This window comes from Artibeus jamaicensis, unplaced genomic scaffold (genome assembly GCF_021234435.1).
Source record: "Artibeus jamaicensis isolate MK-2021 breed Jamaican fruit bat unplaced genomic scaffold, CSHL_Jam_final contig_387, whole genome shotgun sequence".
Taxonomy (NCBI): domain Eukaryota; kingdom Metazoa; phylum Chordata; class Mammalia; order Chiroptera; family Phyllostomidae; genus Artibeus; species Artibeus jamaicensis.
In genome coordinates, this window is record NW_026521812.1 from 39,843,044 (window position 1) to 39,856,236 (window position 13,193).

At 38.0% G+C, this 13,193-nt stretch overlaps 1 protein-coding gene across 5 annotated transcripts in view; it reads right to left on the reverse strand.

Moving 5' to 3' along the window:
• The window catches only part of ORC3 (origin recognition complex subunit 3), a 62,569-nt gene that overhangs the window by 4,370 nt on the left and 45,006 nt on the right, over window positions 1-13,193 (reverse strand). For 4 of the 5 annotated variants that reach the window (XM_053664841.1, XM_053664839.1, XM_053664842.1 and 1 more), the window contains 3 exons: window positions 6,603-6,736; window positions 3,637-3,716; window positions 2,603-2,703 (listed from right to left, as the gene is read on the reverse strand). In XM_053664841.1, coding sequence (XP_053520816.1) covers window positions 2,603-2,703; window positions 3,637-3,716; window positions 6,603-6,736 — 315 coding nt within the window. The remainder of the gene's footprint in view (window positions 1-2,602; window positions 2,704-3,636; window positions 3,717-6,602; window positions 6,737-13,193) is intronic. The other variant, XM_053664840.1, reaches the window with a different exon arrangement.

Genomic DNA, 13,193 nt, shown 5'->3' on the forward strand with positions numbered 1-13,193 from the left:
TTTTTTTGTTGTTTTGTTTTGTTTTTTTAATATCCTCAAAGGATATATCCATCAGAAGCAATATATTTGCCTGTATTTTGTTTCCACTGGGCCAAATTAGATGAACAGTAACAAAGTATCATACATTAGATGTTTTATCCAAACTACAAACCTGGAGGATGGCACAGAAATATATTTCTGCAACTTATTTACTGTGCGAATTAGCAACAAGGTCTGACACGAGAATACTGCATGCACGATGCTGCTCATTTTGGACTCAGATCAGAGAGGTACTTTTAAGAAGTGGTAGAACCATTAAGTGTCAACAAGGGCTACAAAATTGAAACTGGTAATTTAGAAAGCGGGAACTTAGTCTCTGCTGTTTCAGCAAGAGCTGCTCATGGTATGCTGGAAACCCTGCCTTCCAGAGTCTACGGCTTATGTTTACCTTTTTTTTTTTTCTTTTCTTAAAGCAATATGTTTAACTGGGTGATTTCCACAAACTACAGGACATTTCTAACTAGCACAATTCAGTGAAGTACAAAATGTTGTGTGCTGTGGAAAGAAGGCAGCACCAACAGTGGCACCTTCCAATCTTGGTTTGCCTCGCAGTAGAGGGTGAGAGAATGTTTCTTTTTAAACTAAGCCTCATTTCAATGTACAAAAGAATTACTGTGATTAATATTAACTTGCATTGAAAACAAAAATGGACTAAAAAGCAAATAGCCTACGCTGGGGTGGTAATGGGAGGGAAGAATGAGTCCTTCAAAGTAGGAGGGGAGACGGGGGTTAGGGTCTGTGGCTATGACCCCAGGGGGTCACTCAACACTGCTCCATTTTTACTTCTGGTGGTTTCAGGAAGGTCCAATTTTCTTCTCTTTCTTCCCCTCAGTGTTTCTTTGGAAGTTTCACCAGCTGTCCACATGGCCCTCTCCAGTGTTCCTCTGTTTCTCTGCTACTCCCTCTCCCATTTGGCTTTTTGAGATCGGTCTCTTCTTTCCTTTTCCACTTCCTTTCATGCATCTCTTTGGCTTCTCCCTGTACTTTTCATCTCCAGCTCAGCAAAGAGTTTCATGGTCTGTTTGTACATACGGCTTGTTTGAACCTCTGGATCTTCCTCCTCCACGTTTCTCTCGAACTCCAAGCTCAGTTCAAACATCTGTTATGTGAGTGCTCCTTGGGGACGGTGTGGGGAAACAGGGCCTTCTGAGGATGTCTGCATACTGGGGCTGTGACTTTCCAGTCAGTCTTCTCTCCGGGCTTTAGCTGCCACATGATTCCTCTGGTCCCTTTTACTCTAATTTGCTACAAATCCTAATCTCTTCCTCCCTGCAACAGTCAGTCTTGGTAAAGGAAGTCAATCTTAATATGGAAATTTTTGTGATTTAACAGTATTTCAGTTTTGCTCAGCTTTATTTCAGTAACTACTCAGAAGGTAAATAATCAGATATATTAGGTGAAAGATCACAAAAGGGCAATGTTTGTTTGGTTTCAGTGCCTACAATTTAGGATTGGTGAGAACTCAAAAAGGAACCTGACATTTGGCCTAGAAATTAGGCTACATAGCATTGCAAAATTATTTTTAGCAACTACAATGGTCACAACCCGGTAAAAGGGAACAGCCAGGAACTTGGAACTGGAAACTCCAACAGGAAAGCCATTAGGGCAAGATTAACTCTATGAGTTCTATAAGGTCCTTTCTGGCTAGTAGGCCAGTTCAACATTGCATTGCATCACTTCTACATGACACACTTCTCCTTCCTCTGTCATACTTGGTTGATCATTTGGACCTCTTCCTTGACATTAGTAATTTCTCCCCAATGACTAGGAACAATGACTCTGCCCCTACACTGTCCTGGAAAATTGAACTTTTCACTTCCAAGAAGGTCAAGTCATTTATCAGAAAACCCTCTCTGTCTTGTAACTGAGCTATTTTTTTTTAGTATGTGATTCTATTCAGTGCCTAGCCTCCTGTTGAGTTTGAACTGCCATTGAAAAAATAAGCAATGATAAATTAACAATTTTTTCCTACTTTTTAACTATTAAATCATTTTCTTTCCCACACTTCTCATGTTTTCCTATATCAATGATCTGAGTTTCAAAAAAAAAAAGAATCACCTTAAAAATATAGGCAGGACGGGCAGACTTCTAAATTTACTATGAGTACATTTCTTAACATGAATTTAGTGCTGGTAATTAGTTGCCCTGCTATTCTTTAGCATTATGTTCTTTACTCAGGATGAAACAGGACATTACGGGTATTTTCTGGGCTTAGCCCAGGTCCAGCATACTGCTAGCAAAGATAATGGAAGAAGTGCCATGTAAACAGTTTGTTATTGGAAAGGGGAGAAACACTTTCCACCACTACCCCTCTCTGCTGGAACCTAATGAGCCAGATCACATTTACACCTGTATTCTTTAACTGGCAGTAAAAGAATACACTAAATCATTTTGATTACACCTTCATAAGAATGGAAGGACAATTCTTAGATGGGAGGAGGAACCCGAAAAGCATAAAGCCTCATCCAGGGAAAAGTGTCCTGGAATGGCTATAGACAGCTATCACGGCGGTGTTGTTTGGGAAAATAGCCTGACTTTTAGCTCTTAAGAGCGACAGACTCACCTCACCAGACCATCAATGAAGTTCACAACTTTTTCTCTCAGTAGTTCAAACTTGGTCTGCTTCTTACCTGTTCTTCTCAACTCCTTCATCTCCAATAAGGACTGTGAATAGAAAGAACATATGTTTTCTGGTGATACTGAGAAAGAAAATCCCTCTGAGGGGAACTCTGTGGTCGGGCAGAGACGGGTGATGGATAAATGCCATTCCACAAGACAATGTGCAAGAAAGAACCAAATGAGGGGATCAAAAAATGCGTTGTTTCTTATTTTTAAGGTCTGGAAAGAATCTCTTTTCCTAGGTGTTTTGTTTCAAATATCAAGTGAATTTTCAGGGAGAGAGGGAAAAGGGCAGTTAGTTCACTTCATTACTAAGTTATACGGCAGAGTGCTCACTATCCACAGCACACTACCTCATTTAAATAAAGGACCTGCCAGAAGGGGATGAAGGAAGAAAAACCTTGCCCTTTTGCCATACTAACAGAACAGGGTCCATGTGTTTTATTTTTGTACTCTACATTTATCCTAACTTGGCATTGTGCTATACAAAGAAGGTTCTATACTTCGACAACCAAGACTCTAAAGTTAGAACTGTCTGAAAAAGATTATATTGGATATATTGTGGCTCAATTTCTTCTCTACACTGAATATGCATTGAAAAAATCAAGGAAAGCATCTAAAACAAATGAGGTAGGCTCAACATAAAAACACATAAATACATCAGATAAATAATCTGATTCTTTTATGCAACTATGTTCCTATTTTACCTTTTACTGCCAGTTAGTTTTCTTTCTCCCTCTGAGGCTGCAGGAGCAGCTTCCATCTACCTTCCCTAGCAAATTAAGGATTGTCCATGGAGATGAGGATGGCAGTGGGATAAAAAGGATGTTTAATTTGTGAGTTACAAAGTTTGCTTTGTTCCTGGTTGTGGTTTAAAAGAAAAATAAAAACATCCAGGCAGAGTTAATCCAGAGTATACACCAAAAAAAAGGGAGTGTCAAAGGAAGTAGTTGGAAGGAAAAGAAAGTGTGACCTGACCTTTTGAAGATGATATAGGTCTGTCTTCTGAAGCCCCTTTGACTGTGACCCAGAAGTATCTTCTTCCTCTTTGGCTTCTGCTTTAAATACAAAACCAATACACAGCAACTGGGTTTAATTCAATCAAGTCAAGAGAACCAACTAAGAGGACAAAAGCCACTCTCTCAGGCCCTCTTTCTCAGAGCTGGTTGGACCCCATACAGCGCAGCTGACCCTAATAGTTTTATGAGCCTTTATCCTCAGGACTAGAAAATTACTGTAAGCGTCCTGAAGGTGCAGAGGCTCCAAAGCCCACAAAACACATACCAGACCACAACAACCATAGGACTTGACCCTGCCCCTGCCCCCAAAGGTAACAACAAGCTGCAGCCCAACTGAAACATCCTGCTCTACAACCACCCCATTCCCAGATAAAAACTCACAGCCCCTGCCCCTCTGCTGGTGCTGGGGCATGTGTATCTCCACACCCAGCCCCTTCCTTCCCTTGAAAAGTAAATATAAAAACCTTCACTCTCTGCACTTTGTGAATTCTTTCACAGCGTGTCAGCGACCACCCTAAACACTATTTCTACTCCAAGAGAAATAAAGTCTCATCTGATTTTTTTAATGTGGTAGGGGATCAAGGGCCCATCAGATAAACGATTTTGTTCTTGAAGCTGAAGGTCAATAACTAATACATAAGTTATGCTGCAAAAGGGTCTTGAAAAAACCAGCTACTGGATTTCAAAAATGTGACCACAGTGAAAACAAAATACAAACACCCCCCTCCCCAAAACCGACAGCAAAAAAACACTAAATCTTTGTGCTGTTATACATAGCTTCTAAAAAATAAAATTCAAATTGTGTTCCTTTGATTATGCCAAGTTAATAAATAACATAAACCTACACCCTGGCAAGTTTGGCCTTGATGCCCCAATGCACTGTTATTGAAAAATTATTAAAGAAGGAACATAAAATTTTTGAAATCTAAAAAACACCAAGTGCATCTTTAAAAGGTGTGCTTCCGGAGAGAATGAGGTTCTCCAACAACCTCTGCTCATGCAGGCAGGTTCTGGAAACTTCACTCACAGGATGCAGCTGGAGAATGTACATGTTCTCACATAACGGATTTCTTTTTAACTCTGGATAATTCTTGGTTCAAGAAAGATATAATTTGTTAAAATATCTAATAAATTCTTTATCCCATTTCATTAACATGTAGCAGAGCCTTAAAAATAAATCTGACCTGCTTAACCCTCCAAATGTAATTTTAAAACCAGACTCTAATAATATGTAATAAGTGTCAAGGAACCAGAGGTAGCATACAGTCAAATATTTCTACTTGTCCAGTATAGGGGGGTTTAATTTTACTTTATTACTAACACTGTGTCACCTCTGGAAATGGAGAAATATAAACATTTCTTCAAAACACTGGTTTTGCTTCTACTTGTAAAATCCTTTATTCTACACACTGTCAATCATCTTGCTCTCCAGCCTTCCCATTAAGTTACATTCCTTCATTTAGTATTAGGACATTCAGAATTTGTTCACTAGCTCATGTTACATGAACTCTAATTGTAATATCTGCAGTCTCATTTTATAAAAATCTGAGTCTACTTTTATATAAGATCGAAATCTACCTAATTTATCTTAAATTCTCCTAAGTCTCTTACCCTATTTATGTCCCTAAAGTTGGACCCTCAATGTCCCAGTGACCACAATTAGAGGGGATTTAAATTGTGAATCGGGGGAAAAAAACAGCGAGCTGGTGATTAAGAGAGGTGGGCGGGCTCCGGTCTGAGTGTTAGCTAGCTGTGGGATGGTGAGCAAGGTATCTTCTCTTCCTGGGCTTTAGATAATGTATGTAGCTGAACAATAATCCTTATGATTACCAATTTACAGCCTTTTAAAAATGATCAGGCCCCAGCTGTAGTGCAAAAGAGAAATGCCTACATACAACTTGGAGGGGACCAACCCCCTCAGTCCTTGGAGTACTTCCTCATTCGGCCTATTCGTGCCACTTCAAACTTTCTCTTCCACCTTCCATTAACTAAGCACCTACCAGGTACCTAACACCACAGCAAGAGAGAGAAGGGAGGGACTTCAGCAAAAAGTAGCTTCCTAAATCCAAAGGCTTTTCTAGGCTAAAAGAACTCTCGCCAAATATAACAAAGATTGCTATGGGCATTCCAAGTAAAACATTTTCACTATGCCATGGCCAATAAGCACACAGACATGTGTGCATTGTATACCAAGCTGCCTCTTTCCCCTAAACTCCACTAAATTTACTAAACAGGAGAAAGTAAAAAGTGCACGTTTGTTTCCTTGTTTTACCAAAGGAATATCACACTTTGGTGCTAAAAACGTGGGGGTATGAAAATAAAGGGAATTGGCAACCCTTCAACACAGAAAAATGCCAGGCTGCCTTGAGTCATTTACACTGAAGATTCAGGCTCTTGTGAATCCAATTAAAGCGAGACTCATGCATATTTTAGTAATCGAATACCAGTGAGCCTCAGGGCTGTGAAAGCAGTTCAGGGCTATTGTTTTTCAGGCTTACAAATGACTTGTGCAGTATTTTTGAAATCTATAAAGAATTTGATGAAATGCTTGAGAAAAAAATCTAAAAGGAGTCCTTAATTATGATACCCCTGCTACTCTGGTCAATCTTGATGTATTTTTTTGTTCCCCTTACCCCAACCCTGCTTTTTAAAGCTAAGTCCTCCAAATTGTTATCTGGAGACATAATGTTTGTTTGTTTGTTTTTAATGCCCACTTGATGCTTTTTTTTGTTTAACCAAAGCTGGAAAAGAACTATTTGGCCTGTTTGTGACTGTTAAAGTGTGATGTTCTGAGGCTTGGTATACTAACTGATCATGAACTACTTTATCCCTTCATCTCTCAATACATCAGAACGTGGGTTTTCCATGTCATTTCAGTTATGAGACTGTCACAGCTAGTAAACTGGCAAGATATTATCTTCTTACCATCAAGACTCTGAAACTGGGCCAGGAGCTCCTCTATCCTCTTTGCTGAGCTGCCAAGCTGCTTTTCAGAAGAGGACTTCAAAACGTTGAAACATTTCTGAAGTATGGTCATCAGTTCATCCTTTGCCAACATTCTAAAACAGAATCAGTGACAGAAGATATAACGTAACTGGAACATTAATGAAGTTAAAAACACTGTTTACATCTTAAATGATTTTGGTCATAAGTTGGTATAAATTCTTCATTAGTAGCTACCAACTTTTGTTGGATTTTCCTCAATATATGTGACATTCAGAAGTATTCAGAAGAATTCTTACAAAAAAGCTCAGCTTAGAAAACTTACAAATATCTGGGCTCATAGTCTGGCTCTGGCTTACTATGTTTGTAATATAGAACAAATTACTAAAGGCTTCTGATCTTTAGTTTCCTTGTCTGTAAAATGGAAATAGCAACTCACCTATTTCACAAGTTAGAATGGAGGCTTCAAAACTAAATGAGAAGAGAGTCTGGAGAATCTAACACAGTGCTTACCACACAGAAGGCATTTAAGGTTTCCTTCCTTTCAGATACAAATGTAAATAAGAGACAAGAAATGTCTGCTGAGGATTTAACATTTATGTTAAATGGAAGCTTGCTTGGAAAAACCGAAAGAGTATCACAATCATTTCTATAATACCATTTTAGTTATGCTTTACATCTTTTATGGGTTTCATAACCATCAATCAGAATAAGGTAGGTAATTCTGCTTGTTTTATAACATGAGCAAAAGAGTTGTGTAACTCACTTAAGGCCACAGAGAAAATGTTTGTTAGGAATGGAGAGAGAAGACAGATATTCTCAAATTAGGATCCTGTTCTCAGAGCCATTACTTACAAGATCTCTCTGCTAAGATCGTATTCAGTAACAGAATGAAATGGAATCAGGTCAATAATAACATTACGTGCCATGACTAAGTATACAAATTATTCTTGGGAAACAGACCTAAATCATGAAGACTACAATAATGAAAAGTTCTTATGTGAATCATGAAGAAACAATCAGACATATCCAGAATGTGTTAACATTCAGCAAGATAGCTCTCTTATGTTTGATGTTTTTCATAATAAAAAAAACTAGGGAAAATATTAATATTACTAACAGGAAAAAAGAGACATAAATCTACCTAGATTGTAACTATGGAAAAACTTAAGCCTGATTACTTCAATTAAAATTTAAATACAAACTGAAAAATTAAAAAAAATGTGATACAACCAATAAATACAGGAACTGGCAGGGGTGGACAAAAGGCAAACTTTCCCCTAGTATTAGGAAAATATATAAGATCTTCTCTTCTTTCACAGCAATAAAATAATTATCCATAGTGTAATTTTTACCTGTGAATGAAGAGCAGCTAACAGGTCAAAGAAAACTAAGCCAACACATTTAATTCTTGATTACATTTGAGATTATTTAAAATTTCTGGCTTTCTATTACCCGGATAGAGTTAAACTGTTAAGAGAACAGAGTTAACTTGAAGTCAGATACACCTGAACAATCTCTTATACTTGACCTTCAGTCCTACTCGAATAGATAAAATCAGCACTTCTGGGGTCCAAGGAAACACTGCCACTGGCTTGCTCAGAGGGGCAAAGAGGCTGAGGGAGTGCTGGCAGAGGTCCAACCGCATCAGGAGCACTCTGAGGTCTAGCTTTCCAGGACACAGGTAGCAACACCTACTGCAGTTGACAAAACAGAATCTCTAGGAAGGTGAAGCCCAGCCTATTCCTCACTTTCAGGGTGCAGAGAAGTGGCATATATCGTATTATTTTCCAACCAAACTTTATAACTGTTAACGTGGCACTGGATTTGGAGGGAGAGGGTAGATCTTTCACCTTACATCTAAACTGACGGGGATTAAATAGCCAACCTATCAGATGCAAAGTTCATTCGAAACACTTTTTATTCTTAGCTAAATAAAGACTATGGTAGGAAAAGATCTTACACTTTCCCAAGAACTCTCTGTCTTAATATAAAAGAAGCCTTGAGGTAAAGCTGATTAGAGGTAATAATGTGATAAACACAAAAAAAGTCACTAACATTTTTAAGTGAATTAAATATACATAGAAAGAATCAACAAAGATGCCTGCTATCATCAAGGTCATTGAACACCATTCTGGAGTCCAGTCACTATGATAAATTAAGAAAAAAGCAAGTGGCATAAACATTAGAAATATGAAATTTATTATTTGCGTATGATGTGACTGTAAGGTTAAAAAATTTAAGAGAACTTCATAAGTATTAAAGAGTACAAAAGGCTGAGTGTGTACGTGTACATACACACATATTAGTAACTTACACATTATTAAACACATTCAAAATGGAAAGAAAACATACAGAATACACAGGAATATACTTTATAACAAATGTGTAAGATATTAGAAAATGAAAACCCTGAACAAATAAGACATTTTAGGATTTTCAGCCAAGATAGAGGCATGGGTAGATATACTTTGCCTCCTCATACAACCAAAAGAAGGACAAAAGCAAATTTAATTACCAGAACTAACAGAAAATCAAACCGTATGGAGGTCGACAACAAGGAGTTAAAGAAGAAACATTCATTGAGACTGGTAGGAGGGGCAGAGAGGACATCCAGCAAGGCAGTGGCTGGAGGACTGGGCAGGCAAAGCAGCACCTGATGAACTCCAGCGAGTGAGGGGGAAGCTTGTGGACTGGGAGGTCCCACACTTGGGTGTGGACAATCAGGAAAAACAACTGGGGAGTGAGACAGACCGCACAACCCAGGGTTCTGGCCCATGAAAATGAAGCTTCAAAACCTCTTGCTATAAAAACCTGCAGGGGTTGCCAAAACATGAGAAACTCCTGGCCTCACAGAAGAATTCATTGGAGAGACCCACCCACCTGGGAGTCAGCACCAGAAGAGCCCAATTTGCTTGTGCATAGCAGGGGAAGTGACTAAAAGCCAGCTGAGAACAGAGCAAGCAGCAGTGTTTGTTCCCTCTCAGACCCCTCCCTGACACACAGCACCACCACCAAGAGAAGTGGGTTGCCCTGCCCTAGAGAATACCTAAGGCTCCACCCCTTACAATGTAACAGCTGTGCTAAAACAAAAAAACTATGCCCCTAATGAAAGTACAGATCAAAGCTCCAAAAATAGAACTAGGTGATGAAGAGGCAGCCAACCTATCAGATGCAAAGTTCATTCAAAACACTGGTAATCAAGATGCTCACAGAAATGGCTGATTATTGTCAACAAATAGAGGAAAAAGTGAAGACTATGCAAAGTGAAATAAAGGAAAACATACTGGGAACCAATAGTGACTGGAAGAAAACCGATAGTCAAATCAATGATTTGGAGTAGAAGGAAGAAATAAACATTCAACCAGGAACACAATGAAGAAACAAGAATTCCAAAAAATGAGCAGAGGCTCAGGAACCTCCAGGACAACTTTAAATGTTCCAATATCCAAATCATAAGGGTGCCAGAAGAAGAAGAGCAAGAAATTGAAAACTTATATGAAAACATAATGCAGGAGAACTTCCACAATCTGGCAAAGGAAATAGACTTCCAGGAAGCTCAGAGTCTCAAAGAAGTTGAGCCCAAGGAAGCCCACACCACAGCACATCATAATTGTATTGCCCAAGATTGAAGATAATGAGAGAATCTTAAAAGCAGAAAAAAAAAAGGAGACAGTTACCTACAAAACAGTTTCCGTAAGAAAATCAGCTGATTTCTTGAAAGAAACGTTGCAGGCAAGAAGGGGCTGGAAAGAAGTATTCAAAGTCGTGAAAGGCAAGGACCTACATCCAAGATTACTCTATCCAGCAAAGCTATCATTTAGAATGGAAGGGCAGATAAAGTGCTTCCCAGATAAGGTGAGGTTAAAGAAGTTCAAAGAAGTTCATCATCACTAAGCCCTCATTATATGAAATGTTAAAAAGACTTAAGAAAAAGATGATAAAAAATATGAACAGTAAAATGACAACAAACTTACAACTATCAACAACTGAACCTAAAAAAAACCCTAAGCAAACAACTAGAACAGGAACAGACTCACAGAAATGGAGATCATGTGGAGGGTTATCAGTGGGGATTGGGATGGGGGAGAATGGGGAAAAGTTACAGGGAATAAGAAGCATAATTGGTAGGTACAAAATAGGGTAAGGTTAATAGTAGTATAGGAAATAGAGAAGCCAAAGAACTTATATACATGATTCATGGACATGAACTAAGGGGGAAGAATGTGGATGGGAGGGGGGTGCAAGACAGAGAGGAATAAAGGGGTGGAAAATTGGACAACTGTTATAGCATAATCAGTAAAATATATTTTAAAAACAGACATTTTAAGTTCTAAACCTCATTATTGTAAAAATACAAATTCATTCCAAATATAATCTATACTTGTAATTTTGATACAGCCCAATGGGTATTATTTTTTAAACTCAATAAAATTATTCTGTAGTTTACATGAAAAAATTATTGTTCCTAATAAAGACAATGTGTATACACTTGAGTATGTGCATAGTGGGCTTATTAACATATCAAAAAGTATAAGCTACAATGAGTAAAAGTGGATGGCACTTTTAATAGGAATAGACAGGCCAACAGAAGAGATTAAAAGTCTAGAAAGGGATCAAGGTATATATGAGAATTTGGTACATAACAAAAGTAGCATTTCAAATCAGTTGGGAAGAGATAGGAGGTAATGGAAATTAACTCGTTTGAAAAAAATAGATCACTACCTTAACATATTGCAGACAGAATAAAAATGTGAGTATGGTGTAGGGACAGGGGAAGGAACTACTCCATTAACCATACAATACTAGAAGAAAAGAAAGATACTTAAGCCCGGTAATATCCAGCATTAGCAAGAGTGTAAGAAAACAATTACTGATACAGTTGGTACAAACGTACCTTGGTGCAAGGTTATATTTTAGATTCAGAAAATATATATATGTATTTAGTTTGTGAAACAATTACACAAATGTGCAAACATACACTCAACCCTAGGCTATTACTGTTTGTAACAGTGAAGGATTAGAAACAGCCTAAACATATACCAAATAAGGGACTGATTAAACACAATGTTACACTTTCAAAACACGGGGATTATATAGGAGTAATACAGAATGAAGTTATTAATACTTGTGGTAACAGCTAACATTCATATGCACACACATGTCCAGGCATTATTTAATCTCCACAACAGTGTATGAGGTAGCTACAATTATGATTCCCATGTTAAAAGATCAGAAAACAAAGGCAGAGAAATCTTAAGTAACTTGTCCAATGTGTGGCCAAGTAACTGGCAAAGGTAATGGCATTTGAATCCAGTCTGGCTTGGTATCCATGCTCCTACTGACCATGCTACATTGCATCTCGAGACACAGTGTCCACAGTAGCGTATTAGGTGCCAAACAAACTAAGAAACAAACAAAAAATCTCAAGTTGTGGAACACTGTGTAAGTATGATTTAATATGTTTGTGCCTGAAAAAAAATCTAGAAATACGAATTGCTATCGGTGGATAACTGGCTTTAAAAGTTATATAACACAAGGGGCAATATCAGAAAAGTAATGTAAAGATGATCAAAACTATGAACAATAAAATGGCAATAAATTCATATCTGCCAACACTTGAATCTAAAAAACAAAGCAGACAATAAGAACAGATACGGAAGCATGGGTAGGAAGCATGTTTTTGATGGTTGCCAGATGGGAGAGGGTATGGGAATGGGTGAAGAAGTGAGGGGGGTTAAGAAGTGCAAATAGGTAAAGAATAGTCATGGGGCTCTAAAGTGCAGTGTAGGAAATGGAGTGGCCAAACAACTTCTATGGATGACTCACAGAGGTGGACAATGGTGGGGGGATTGCCTGAGGGAGTGGTGGGTGCCGGGTGGAGGCGGGAAAAGGGGAGAAATAGGGACAACTATACTAGCATTATCAATTTCAAATACACACACACACACACACCCCTATATATAAAAAGGGAACCAATCATTGTTTCTCTAACACTGGGATGTTTCTCTTCCTCTCTTTCTCCTTCCCATCCCCTCTAAAGATAAATAAAATCTTTAAAAGTCTGAAAGCCATCACACTTGATTAGTGGAAGAGAAAGGAAAAAATCACATCTAAGGTCACATTAATGCAGGAAAAAGAGCTTTAACCAACTTGATTAAGTAATTACATCACTATCAGGTATATCATTCAAAAAAGGCTTGTGATGCTTAATGTGTTAAAACTTTATAGGCTGACTTTAAAAATGTTTAAAAATGACTTTAAGAATGTTTCTGCCTTAACTAAGGCAGAAAGAATCATTTAGCAATTATTAAAAGTAATCATCTGGAGGAAAAGCAAAGGAGTTTTCTGCTTCATCATATGGAAAGCCAGTAATTTCTGGTTAAGTACTCATTATATAAATATCTATTGAGAACAGGTTATATGAGGAGAAACTGGTCAATCCACGGCTAATGCAAAGATCTGAATAGTTAGTTCTCAAGTTCTCAACAGACCATTATAAAACAGCTTTGAAAAATATTCAAAAAAGTAAAGCTGCAAATATATTAATGAGATGAAAAAACACAAAAATGC